The sequence below is a fragment of the Anticarsia gemmatalis genome, chromosome 11 (assembly GCF_050436995.1).
Source record: "Anticarsia gemmatalis isolate Benzon Research Colony breed Stoneville strain chromosome 11, ilAntGemm2 primary, whole genome shotgun sequence".
Classification (NCBI taxonomy): Eukaryota; Metazoa; Arthropoda; class Insecta; order Lepidoptera; family Erebidae; genus Anticarsia; species Anticarsia gemmatalis.
In genome coordinates, this window is record NC_134755.1 from 2,012,345 (window position 1) to 2,027,010 (window position 14,666).

Sequence of the window (14,666 nt, forward strand, 5' to 3'; positions counted from 1 at the left end):
AATATCTACTGGATTTAGATAGGGGGAACGAGGAGGTCATAAAATTGTACCACTGCATCCGATCCATCTGCGGGGATACTCTTCGTTCAAATAAAAATAACATTTTTAATGGCAAGGAATGTTGCAAGTGTTGCACCATTTTGAAATTTTGATTAAATGCGCCAACTTTTGAAATAACTTGCCAAGGGTAGTGTAGTACATTTTTTTTTCAATATGAAGCGTCAAAGTTAACTAAATATATTTTTGTGAACTATGACCCACTAAAACTTAACTTTTTTTATTAAATTAACAATGTTTTGTGCATTAATCTGTTTTACGATTAATAGCATATTTTATGAGGATTACGAAATACAAAAAAACACTTCGAAATTGTGACATTCGTGATTACAGGACTTGAAAATGCGAGCAAGGGTGTGGAATTTCAACTTTTTTGAAAAATATCTATTATTGCTGAACTAAGTGACATAGAATTTTTTTTTATTTTTCCTAGAACCGGTATGACTTGGCCTTTCATCCTGTTTCGGATTATCGTTGAGTTTTGGGACACCCTGTATATATTATATTACATATATATTATTATATAGTATTTTATACATATATACTATATATTATATTACATTCGTATGTTTGTATGTAAGTATGTAAAACAAACAGCAATAACAAATGTAATGATATTAGCATCATCAGTAAACAAAGCTTCATTAGTAAAAGCATAACCTTTAATTAAACAACGTAATTGGATTCAGCTATAATCTTCCTATTTAGTTAGTAATCCAGCTGTGTTAGGCACTGCAACTGAATCTTTGTTAATGGATTTTAATGAACTGAACGCGAATTTCTATTGAATTATAAAGTTTTCAATATCTGTGATTATTTTAACGGGTGTTTGGCAGCTAACCGGCCTTAATTATCAGGTATGAAAACAGTTCGCTATTATTTAATGGGACAGGAGACAAAAAAATTATAAACAAATAGATTTTTGAGTTAGCAAACATACATACAAACCGTGTTATGGCTACACCCATGCCGACGGCACTGCTGTCAGCACAAGCAACGCAGATTTATCAATACCCAATATTATCACACGAATGCTAGGAACAAATGATGCTAGCAAGCCGCGTAACCTGCTGGTACTGTGTGTAAGAGCCCTTAGAAAATCCTGACAAGTAATTATAATTTGTGCCAAAAACATACCTACGGCTTTGGCAACTTGCAATGGGCCAATAGTAGCAACAATCTTTATAACCACATGTGAAGTCAAAACAATAACTTGAAAATATACAACAATATACGTCATGTGTCATTCGCCAACAATACTTCATTTAAAGATTCTCTTTTATTTAAATGTTCTGCATAAAATAAACGCGAATCCCACACAAAAGAATACAATGAAAGCAAATAAAACTCTGATGTCGTTTTCCTGGCTCAGCATCATTTCATCTACTAATAAAACGAGATCGAAGATAAATATTTCCCCTATAATTTGAAAATAGAGATACGAGGCTCAGTCATAAATCTATATATATAAAAGAAAGTCGTGTTAGTTACACCACTTATAACTCAAGAACGGCAGAACAGATTTGGCTGAAAATTGGTAGGGAGGTATCTTAAAGCCAGGAGATGGACATAGGCTACTTTTTACTCCGGGAAAATGACGCATTTCCCGAAAAAAATCAGGTGGCGAACGAAGTCGCGAATAATCAATTTTATAATGACATTGAATTAACAAAATTCCGTTGTCACGGCAACTGTTTTAATGGATATGCCATAACGCGACTTCGTTATCTATATATATAAAAATGAATTGCTGTTCGTTAGTCTCGCTAAAACTCAGTCACAAAATACATAGTACATAAAAAACGAAAAAAAAAACAAATATATATATATATTTTTAAAATAGAACAACCAACTAATATGTCAAATCCAATCTATATTTAATAAAAATACATTTATTGAATAAAGCATGAAGTTTTAAGAATTATTACAATATTATTTCTATCTTTGTGGCTATGTGCGCTAGAACTTTCTTCACTTTGGTGATCCTTTGTGATAGTGAGTGAGACACTTTACTGCTAAATGAGCAGGAAATTTTCTCAATTTGATTAATTACAATTTACGATGCCGAGGAGAAGACGACCTGACTTAGGTCATCCATTTGCGATCCATGAAAGACAACCTACAGTAGTCCATTTGGCAGTCCATTTAGAAAATGGTCAACGAGTTTATTTTAATGAATCTAACGCGGCAGACAGAGCGGCACATCCACCGTCGACAACATTAACAAGTTTCTTCACAGTCTGTCAAACTGATGATTTTGCTCGCACTTTGCTGTATGCTGACATGCCACGCTATTACACATGGAACGCATCATCGAAATCATTTCAGCGTCGAAAACAAGGAACACCAGTTGAAGGACATCCAAATGTATTTGCTTCAGATGCTCTGGGTCGCATCTACACAGTACATCCAAATATCGATGAATGTTATTATTTGCGGTTGTTGTTGGTGAATGTTCGTGGTCCGACATCGTTTAAACAACTGAGAACAGTTGATGGACAGCTGTGTGCGACTTACCGTGAGGCATGTCAACTATTACATTTACTTGAGAACGATTCGCACTGGGATGATACGCTCAAGGATTCCGTAATATCTTCGTCGCCGCATCAAATTCGTACGTCGTTTGCGATTATCATATCGACATGTTTCCCCTCGAATCCAAAAGATTTGTGGGTTAAGTATAGAGATGACATGTCTGAGGATGTTTTGCATCGTGTGCGCCGTCAAACAATCCTATAATGAATCCTACAACACAAATGAATGAAGAAATTTACAATGACACATTGATCATGATAGAAGATATGTGTTTATTGATGGCAAATAAAGTATTGTCGTGTTTCGGAATGACAGCACCCAATCGTCATATGCACGATGCATTAAACCACGAGTTGCAAAGAGAACATCAGTACGACATTGAAGCATTGGCCGAAACAGTTCGTACAAATGTTACACAATTAAATCAACAACAAAGAATTGCGTACGACACTTTGATAGAAGCTGTGAACAGTGGATCTGGTGGAATTTATTTCCTTGATGCTCCCGGAGGAACCGGAAAAACGTTTTTAATTTCATTGTTTTTGGCGAGGATCACATCGCGAAATGATGTTGCTCTAGCGTTGGCTTCATCTGGAATAGCTGCAAGTCTGCTAGGAGGCGGGCGAACTGCACATTCTGCCTTGAAATTACCACTAAACATGCAAATCACCGAAACACCAATTTGCAACATCGCCAAAAATAGCGCAATGGCCAAGATCCTACAGGTATGCAAATCGATTCGAATCGAGTATGGGATGAATGAACAATGGCCCATAAGAGGTCACTGGAGGCACTGGACAGAACGTTGAAAGATCTTCGTGACAACCAAAATATTTTCGGTGGGGCCGTCAGACTCTTCCAGTTATTCCCCGATCAACTGTTGCTGATGAACTAAATGCATGCCTAAAATCATCAAATTTGTGGCAGTACGTAAAGACACTCCACTTAACAACTAACATGCGAAAATTTTTGCAACAAGATGAAACTGAAAATGTGTTCGCGAAGCAGTTGTTAGACATTGGAAATAATAAAGTTGCAGTGGACACCTCGACCGGATTTATCACATTACCTACAGATTTCTGTCACATCACAGACTCAAAAGTGGAGCTTTTTCAGCGAGTTTTCCCAGATATAGCGCAAAAGTTCAATAACCATAATTGGGTGGGTTTAGCAGCAATATTAGCAGCGAAAAATAATGATGTCGAGGATCTTAATGCAACCATTCAGAATTTTCTTCCAGGACAGTTGGTTTCCTTCAAATCAGTCGACACCGTAATGAACCAGGATGACGTAATCAACTATCCCACTGAGTTCTTAAATTTACTAGAATTGCCTGGATTACCACCTCACAATTTGCAGTTAAAAGTAGGATCAGTTGTCATCATGCTGCGTTACAATAATCAACCTCGACTATGCAATAGAACAAGACTGGCTGTGAAAAGACTGCTGAATAACGTCATTGAGGCGACAATCATAAAAGGAAAATACAAAGGAGAGGATGTCTTGATCCCGCGGATACCGATGATTCCAACGGACTTACCATTCGATTTTAAACTCTTACAATTTCCAGTACGTCTGGCCTTTGCGATGACCATAAATAAATCGCAAGGACAGTCATACATAAATAGCCAGTATTTCAGGAAAACTTTGTTTTCTAAGTAAGCAACATGATGTATTGAAAATAATAATAAAACTTCATGCTTTATTCAATAAATACTTTTTATTAAATACAGATTCGATTTGTTTGTTTTAAAATCATTTTATACAAAAGATTAGGTATTTTATTTATCGATGAGGCAGTACGAAGTCTGCCGGGTCGGCTATAGAAGAAAGCGTGAGCGGAGCTGCGCGGGTCAGCTAGTACGGTATAAAATATCCACCAGAAATGTCGGCGAAAAAATATTGCAACGAATTTCTATCCAAAAAAGTATCAAGAACATCGTGTAGGTTTTATTCTACTAATATTATAAATGTGAATGTTTGTGAGTATGTATGTATGTTTGTTACTTTTTCACGCAAATACTATTGAATCGATTACGATGAAATTTGCTATATAGGTAGCTGAAGACCCAAAATAACACATAGGCTACTTTTATTCCGGAGTTCCCGGGGGATCGAGATTTACACGGGAAGGGTTTCTATGCGGACGAAGTCGCGGGCGGCTTCTAGTTCGAAATATTTACTGGTAGGGAATTCGTTACTTCGGAATATTCGCAACAATATCTAAAAGTACTAAATTTCTAGGTCAACGACAACCTCGATCAAGGGATTGGAATAAGGGAGAACATTTTTAGGAACATTTTAATCCAGGATTAGAATGTAAAAGTCAAATTAACATAGCTTTCGTACAATCTGAAACATGCCTTTGTAAAATTGAGTTGAAGCAAATCTTATTAGAAATGATTGATGAGATTATTAGTTTTTGAATTAGTCTACTTCTTAACTAGGCAAACTATATATTACACCATGACTAAATAAATGAAACTAGTTAACAAGATTTCAAAATAAAGTCGAATGTGTAAGAATCGGATTCTTTGATTGACACAAAAAACTATTAAAAAACCATAAAATAAATTTGAGGAACTTAATGAACTCATACACAAAACGCAGCTCAAAGGCACACTTAAATATAAGTAACAAGCCAAGATCATAACTTCAACTAAATGTTATACTCTAAACCATTCTTTATGACACTAGCAAACTTTTTACAATACAAAATCACGATCAAAGTTTGACAACAAGACGTTAAAACTGTATTAAAACCGACCACAAATAGAGTTCCAACAACAGGCCATAAACTCCAGAATAATATGCCTAAAGTTAGCCTACCCGATAGTCAATAAATACAAATTTGGGAACAAATAACTGCTGATACAAGGGATTTTATGTACGCATAAAACGTTACGGAAATCGGGATTAAGTATGTCGAGGTAATTTAAATATACGGTTGTTTCTGGATGTAGATAATTACATTCTCAAGAAACATAGAAACGTAATATAAGGTACCTGGGTCAAATATGGCCACATGTCATTATTTCATGCACAATCTTTTTTTAAAGACAACTCCCTCACTAGGAATTGCTGTGTGTCGCGAGACTTTTACAAACATACAAGCAATAGAAGTACAACCAGACCCGAAAAAAATATTTGTGGACCGCACAAATAATTGTCCCGTGTGGGAATCAAACCCACGATTTCTCGATGCAATGGTCGTGGCGTGGGGACCTAAACCACTGCGCCTCGGAGACAGAAATAATGTGGCAGAAATGGTCGCTAATGTAGCGTACCTGTCAACCAGTCTAGCGCCCTGTTAGTCCTAGTATTGGTTAAAGTGATGAAAACATGCTGTTGAGGTTCAGAATAATGAGGCCGAATAGTATGTGGCCATATTTTTTACCCGGCCATATTTGACCCAGGTACCTTAATTTGAGATAATTGAAATCTAATTTGCTCAGTGAATGGCCTTACGAAGCGTTGATTGTGAAGTAAAATATCGTTCAAATTTTACCTTTAATTGCTAAGAAGAAATACGGAAATTGGTTTTCTCTGAACGAAGAGAGCGACGATTCTAATATAGTTTTGAGTAAACGCTGGTTCAATGGTTTTTTGTTCGGTATTTGCTCTTGAAACGTAACGGCAATATGTGATAGAAATACGAATCTAAGCTTATGTGCCAACTAAATCTGACTCGGAGTAGAAATGATGTTTTTACAAAGACTTACTGCACTATTGAGTTTGAAGAAAATATTGCTGCTTGTACTAAGTTTAGCCACTTTTTTAGTGAAAAGTTTAGTAAAGTAAGCTAATTTTCAAACTCACTATCGAAACTGCTATAAAATTCCAAGCCTTCTGATCAAGATAGCAGTAATAAATTCTATCAACGTTGCTACTAAATAGTAATTTTCAGTCATAGCATAGTCGAGAACAGGATGGACTCACCACGAAGTTATAGAATGACTGCGTGGACAGTAAGCACCCAGTATCTTGCCAACTCCAGTTAGTAAAATGAGGGTGCTCATTTTGCACTTTTGATTATTATTAATCTGAAGTTTTGACGCATACCGTGAATCTAGATGAGAAATATAGAAAGAGAGCATGTGGGAAAGAAAGGGACAGAAATTTCAAAATGACCATTGGGTTTAATATGACGAGTCTAAAGAGGAGCGAAATCGTACCTATCATTTATTAAATTGGTCAATAAAGTTGTTACGAGCAGATAAAACTTGAGCTTAATTATGCAAAATCGTTGAATCTAAAGTACCATTTTACGGTAAATAGGACAACTTCGGTCCCTTACAAGCGAATCAGTGAGGAAATTGTAGGTATAACGTAAAATTTTACTATAGAAAAAAGTTAATATTTTTAAGTCAGATAAGTTTTTTAAACATAAAATTGACATTTACAGAACACATTAGACAACTTCCGCAATAGGAATTGATCACACTGGTTAATAAAATTTTACAACACAAAAATGCTTTGGAAAGCCAATACACGAGAATTAGATCAAAGAACTTCGAAAATTTCACAAATATTATAGATAAATAAGTAACTATATTTGTTAGCAACGTTCTCAGATTAAAGACCAAAACTATGTAGATGATTTCTATAGCCCAAAGACTTAGTAGAGAGACTTGTGCAAGTTTCGCGGCTGCCTGAGGTTAGACATAATTCAGAAGTAAGAGCATTAGTGACCCGCGATTCTCAAAAAACCATCGGCGATATATTATTATGTTTATAAAATACAGGCGAATACGTGGTCGAAAGCTTGTTCTTCATTCCCAGAAAGATAATTTCGTATTTAAATTATTGTTCAAAACTATCTCCACCAATTTCTTGATTTAAATCTCAGTCGCACCGCTTTGCTTTCCTTAGTTAATTAAAAGTTTTATTTTATCATTCAGATGTAATATTCGTAAGAACAAACTCCTACTAAATTAAGTCGAGATAACTAAGGCTTGTTTTAAGACGTGGACTATAAAATTATAAATGTGATAATTAAAATTTCTGAACGACAGATAGTAATTAAGTACTCCAAGTCGTCATTTTGTTGAAGACAGTTACATCTGTGAATTATTCTTGTTGATTTCACAATTAGGTCAGAGAATATCTGAAGGCGTTTTGATTTTTTATTTTTTTAACTGCTCTGTTAAAAAAATCTGCTAAAACACTCGATTTGAAATTTTAACATAATATAGAAATATTTTTAGAAGTCTAGCTCAGACTATACTGTAGCTCGATTCTTTTCTACTGTCGACTACCGACAACCGATCTATCATCAAAAATTTTGTAAATCTGACCAGCGTCTCTAACGAATGTCGTACGAAATATTTTGACAGTACATTCTAAATGTCAAAATTTCGATACTCGACAGTGCCGTCTGTACAGAATCGCGCTACTGTAGCGCCATTCTTAGTATCTGCCGGCGAATTTTAACACTTAAAATTATTTCAAAATATGAGTTTTTGCAAACTACGCTATGGGTGCAGATCAGTATTGCATTCAAAATTTGTCGATAGTCTAAGCTTTTCCGTAGCGTGATACTCAGACAGAATTTTCGAGTATCGAGAGTATACATTTGTAATGTACTTTAAAATTAGTTCCCACGTCAGCCACTAGGGGCGTTGATCAATTTTACATTCAACATTTCTCGATTATCGATGGTTAATAATGGTGAATAGCTCTGTAGCCTTGAATAAGTTTTTATTAAATTTGTCACATCTACAGAAGAAGACGAGGAGAAATTAGTAAAATAAATGTTGAACAAAAGTAAGATAGACTAGTTTTAATTTTCCTTTATACTGTACAAAAGAAAATTAAAACCAGTATAATTAATTAGAATCGGAATCAATTAAACTGTGCCCAATCTTATGTAGTACCTAAGTTAGGAAACATCTTTATTTGAATGATGTTTAATTTCAAACTAGGTTAAAGTTAAAATTGAGCTCGAGAATATTAAATAATATTAGAGGATAACTTGTATTTACAAGATTTTCACTTATTCATATTTAAAATGAAAATAGAAAATGAATCGTTCAGTTACGAAGATTTCAAGAAAATATTTTCGTAGTATTTCATTAATTCCTTGCCATCACTTTCATTTTTGATCATCTAAATCCTATTGTAAAGTTTGTAAGAATGTATGTTTGTACTCTTTCGCCCAAATACTACTGAACCGATTACGATGAAATTTGCTATATAGGTAGCGGAAGTCCTGAATAACACATAGGTTTATCCCAAAGTTCCCGATGGATCGGGAATTACATGGGAAGAGTTTCCACGTGGACGAAGACGCGGGCGGCCTCTAGTTTGACATACACACAGAATTTACCAGTCTATACATTTTATTTCGATACTACGTGATGGACAAAATATCCCTAAGAGGCTTGTTTTGTTTTTTACCCAATCTGTGTTGTTGGATAAATCTATACTTAATATTATAAAGCTGAAGAGTTTGTTTGTTTGTTTGAACGCGCTAATCTCAGGAACTACTTTTCCGATTTGAAAAATTCTTTCAGTGTTAGATAGACCATTTATCGAAGAAGGCTTTAGGCTATATAACATCACGGCTATTAGGAGCGGAGTAGTAACGAAAAATGTTACAAAAACGGGGAATTTTTCTTTAATTCTTTCTTATGTGACGCAAGCGAAGTTGCGCGGGTCAGCTAGTATTCTATATATTGCATCGATCGGATAATATAACTAACAAACATACATATATTCCAACCTTCAACCTATCGCGTTTGTCCGCTGGACATAGGCCAGCAAACACACATCCATCATTGTTGTATGATCTGAGATTACACTTCGGAATTTTATTTTAGTTATTTCCTATATATTTTCCCCTTTTTCATGTAAAAATATATTTTTTGCAGGACAAACACAATCTGCTATAAATAAGGTTGGATTCTCTGTACCATGTTTTATCCTGTTCACTCTGAGATAATTTCAAACTTGATAGAAAGTGACAAAACACATAGCTAAGCATAAAACAGTATGAATATTTTACAAGCAAAAATATAAATAAAATAGACTTGGAAAGAGTGAAAACTAGAACACGTTTTTTATTTTATTTTATCGTATGGTTAGTAGTCAACCTAGTGTCAAAGTTGTTCAAGCCATCCGAAAAGACTTTGATATAGCTTAATCACTGTTATCTTCATTGAAAACAAACGGCACTGACTTTTAACGTGCCCTCCAAGCACAGAGACTCCTAGCTTAAATACCACTATGCGGTCACCCATCTATGAAATGATCTCGTCAAGGGTTGTTTAACCTACAGATCGTTTACGGACCGGTGAGTGCAACTGGCTATGAGCGCCTTCACTAACAAAGGGAATATAGATAAATGTGACATTTCAAAATGTCATATCGGTAGTTCCGTATCCTATAAAAACGCGTAAAGCTATCAATCTAAGCTGACATTAATAATTCGGTATAATGGGCTATCAATCATATGTGACCTTATTAAAATTCATTCAATACTTACTAGGGATCTAAATGCCTAGCTAGAATCTATAGGAACATCATTATGAAGCAGGCAATATAGGAATGGCTGTTGCTATGCGTTTGGGTGTACGCCATTATATTAAGACTTATCTTCTTAAAATTTGATTCGATTTAAATTATTGTTCATGTTCTTAAATCGAAAGAAACCCGGAAAAGATTTTTGAGACTAATGGAGACCACAAAATGTTTACTTTTTTTTCTTAAAAGACAACTCCCGCACTAAGAATTGCTCTTGTGCCGCGAAACATAAACTAATATACAAACAGCGGATACAAAGTACAATACAAATACCTGTTCCGGGGAAATGGGAATCGAACCCACGACCTCGGGGTCACGGCCTCGCTGTTATCAGTGTGTCTGGAACACACTGGTAACAGCGAGGCCACCACCTCAACCACTGCGCTGCGCCATTAAAAGCATATTGGCAGAATAATTTGTTAAAATAATAATTTAAATTTTCATCAGCAAATAACACCACATTACCATAATTTCTAATTTCACCACCGACTGAACAAACTGGCCATGATTTACAATCTAATAAAACACACCATATAGTTTAATGCCAAAGAATTTTAACACTATCCCGAACAAAATAGCTGCATAAAATATGTAGCTCGTAAAATGGATACTGCTCCTAAATAATAACTGCTGGTGCTTTCAAATAGCGACAAATTTCGCCACCTGTTACGATAGTCATAAACTAGTGGTGGAACTAAATCGCTTATACAACGCAGACACATTTAGTGCAGCACTCAGTTATCGGGCGCTGATGGTAATTTGCTGCTGTTTGTTCAATATTTTTTGGGAGTAAAGATAAAGCGGATCGAGTTGTGTTTATTGAAGATAGACGTGCTATGTGGTATAGATACTTTTGATTTAGTTTTGTAATAAAATCAAAAGAATAATTTTGTCTAACCCTTTGACCGCCGTGGTCGGCTATACTCGACAAATCAAAACCTGCTTACGACGCTATAATTTTACCGACGAAAGCGTCGTGAGCACTTTCTTTAAGCAAACGCAATTTTTTGTTCTATTTTATGAACATCATGTCACTTCAGAGTGGTAACCTAAAATTATAGGTATTTATTTTTTACTGCTCCCAAATAATAACTGTTGGTGCTTTCAAATAGCGACAAATTTCACCACCTGTTACGATAGTCATAAACTAGTCTCAGTTATCGGGCGCTGATGGTAATTTGCTGCTGTTTGTTCTATATTTTCTGCGAGTAAAGATAAAGTGGATCGAGTAGTGTTTATTGAAGATAGACGTGCTATTGTATAGATACTTTTGATTTAGTTTTGTTATGAAATCAAAAGAATAATTTTGTTTAAGCAAATGCAAATTTTAGTTCTATTTTATGAAAGTCATATTAATCTTCAGGGTGGTAAATTAAAATAATAGTATGTATTTCTATACTGCTACCAAATAATAACTGCTATAGCGCAATTCTGTATTATCTGTACTGTCGAGTATCGAGAGTTTGACATTAAGAATGTACTGCCAAAATAGTTTCTACGATGCCCGTCAGAGGCGCTGATCAGATTTTCATACAAAATATCTCGATGACAAGCCGGTTGTTAGTAGTCGATATTAGTAGAGAATCGAGCTACTGGTGCTTTCAAATAGCGACAAATTTCACCACCTGTTACGATAGTCATAAACTAGTGGTGGAACTAAATCGCTTATAGACCGTAGACACATTTAGTGCAGCACTCAGTTATCGGGCGCTGATGGTAATTTGCTGCTGTTTGTTCTATATTTTCTGGGAGTAAAGATAAAGTGGATCGAGTTGTGTTTATTGAAGATAGAGGTGGTGTTACTATTTTGTTTAAAGATATTTTTGCGCTGCTCGATTTAGTTTTGTTATTAAATGAAAAGAATATTATATTTGTTTGAGCAGACGCAAGTTTTAGTTCCATTTTAGCACCGTCTTTTATCTTCAAAGTAACAAATTAAAATCGGTTCTTCTGTTATTTTCTTAGAAGAATAATTTTAAGGTATTTATTTCCTATTCGTAAGTGGTGAAAACCGCCTTACACATTTCAGGACTGTTGCCTCTATTTTCAGTAGCTATGTTCAGCAGTATGTATCTTCAGTAGTTGTGGTATACGCGACTTCCGCGCAAAAGGTCTCTATATAAGTATAATTTTTCTAAATTCTGTTTTTAAATTAACCAGACACGTATCGCTAAGATAGCACCAAAATAAATGTAGTAAAATTCTCTTACCAATAACATCAATGAACTTGGTGGCGATCTGCGTGGCGAAGGAAGGCGAATCTGCAGTCACTTCACAACTGAAGTTCCCCGCTAAGCTGAGGTCCAATCTTCTTAACAGGACTTGAGTGCCATTCGACCTGTTCATCTGAAATTTACCGTACAAAATCTTAAACACACGGATTTTGGTTACGAGTCTTGAAACGAGACTGGAAGATAGTATAAAAATTTTGAATTCTTGAAGAATTTTCTGAGGACACTTTAAATGTTGTGGTTTAAAGTATGCGAATGTGAGTATCTAAGTTTGAGATTTCATTTTATGTTAAAAATATTTGCCTTCACTTTTTGATACGTTTTTTGTGTTATTTTTCGATTAAAAGACATATGTATTTATACATTTAGAAGAATATATTTTTGAGTGCATTGTTTATTTATATTGTTTTGTACAAAGCAGGAGACGTTTTGCAAAGATTGTACCAAGTGGTGTTTTTTGATCTCTGCCTACCTCTATGGGGAAACAGGCGTGATATATAAGTTTGTATTTAAGACAGACTGAGTTTTCATCTTTCTATTTTAGTTTTTAAATATTTTCTGTTTAAATGAAGATAAATCATAACTTCAGATGTTACACGAGTGTGACTAGCACTTGAGCAAAATAAATCATTCGTAATATGTTTTAATAAACGTGTCTAGCACAGTTGCACAAGTAATCAACAATCTATCAATAAAGCATTGTTTGAACTTCGCAAAGCAAAATGGTAAACTAAATCTATTGACGTTTAAAAATGAAATCATAACTTTCACTTGCACATTGAATTTAAAATGGCAGAGAACTTTTTCATCGTCAGGAATAATATTCAAAGATACATTTTTAGAAGTATAAAACTCTAACATTATAAAAACTCTTGCTATGTTTGAATATTCCGAGTCAGCTTTATGCAAAGCAATGTTTTTCAGAAACCCAAAAATCGTAAACAAATGTACAGAATTAAATCACCGCTCTTCTCATTCGAGGAACATTACCGTTGAACACATCCCATATAAACATCTCTAAGAGGGGTCCCAAGGCTGCATTGAACGTCCCAACAATTCCCGAAAATGTCGTCGCTCCATTTAGCAAACCCTCTCATCCACGAACGCAGTTTGAGATAAAAAAACAAATAGTACTCAACATAATGCAACCGATGCAGTAAATTTCCGGAATGGATTTAAAAGCATCAACAGACACCCCTTTAAACACCACGAGAATAATACTAAAAGAGATCTGAAAAACCTCATTTCGTAGTAATGAAAGGAAGACATAGTTCTGTACACTCGCTCTGGATCGCCCCTCGAAAATCGTTTTCAATCTCGATCCAGTCTTTATCGATTCAATCTAGCAAAGTGAGAATATAGCAGTGACGTCAGTGCGAGTATCAGAATATTTTTCAAACATGTACACAATGTGTAGTAGATTTTGTCGTTTTTGCAACTTTTTACGTGCTCCTTTTTCCGCTGACCATATTCAAACGTGGTGGATTTTGTTTTAAAATTCACACTTTCGCGTCCAAATTGCGCTAAATGGCTAATGAAACTTTTTTGAGTTGGTTTTTCAATTTGAGCATTGTTAGGGTCTTTGTTTTAAATTGTCACTGTTTGTGTGTAACACCTTGAATCTCAACAAAGAGAAACAGTAAATTGAAAATGTACGTCGCATTTTATTTGAGATTCTGATTCGCATTTTTCCTTTAATCTTTAGCAGCAGTGTGGAATTACAGTGCTTCATCACAATTTGCTGAAACTGAACTTTAATGAAACAATCAGTTTATATCCAAGGCGAGGCAACACATTTTCCATCTCCGGATACAAACTATGTTTAATTTCCCATACAAGAATCGACGATACCATCTCTATAACCGAACCGCAAGTGATTGGTGATTGACCCTCTGCTAATCCAATTACGCCAACATGAATACAAATAGCACCTAAGAAAACTGTTACAAACAAAGGAAAGATCGAAAAACCGCACGCCATTATGCACTACCCTAATCCGACTCAATAATTGAACAAAGATCGTTTGTGTAGAAGGTGACTCCAAAGAATTAGATCGCACCAATCGAGGGCTATCCATCCGTGTAATAGCATCTTTAATCTACCAGAGAGGGGCCGAGACGGATACCAGGCTATTGCCGAAGAGAGGAGCATATTCGGAGGTAAATACCCTAATTATCTTTATGTAACTCCAGGGTGGATCCAAATTCAAGGGGATTATGTGGCAACATTTAACTTTCGCGATAAAACGAGAAATTTTACCTGTTATGTAAGTTCGAATGGTACGTATTCCAGTATTGGACAATTGGAATAATTTATAAA

At 35.2% G+C, this 14,666-nt stretch overlaps 1 protein-coding gene across 1 annotated transcript in view; it reads right to left on the reverse strand.

The window, feature by feature from the left end:
* Positions 1-14,666, reverse strand: part of LOC142976704 (uncharacterized) — a 150,210-nt gene that overhangs the window by 10,251 nt on the left and 125,293 nt on the right. Inside the window, exon 3 of the mRNA XM_076120213.1 lies at positions 12,327-12,462. Within this exon, the coding sequence (XP_075976328.1) occupies positions 12,327-12,462 (136 nt within the window). The remainder of the gene's footprint in view (positions 1-12,326; positions 12,463-14,666) is intronic.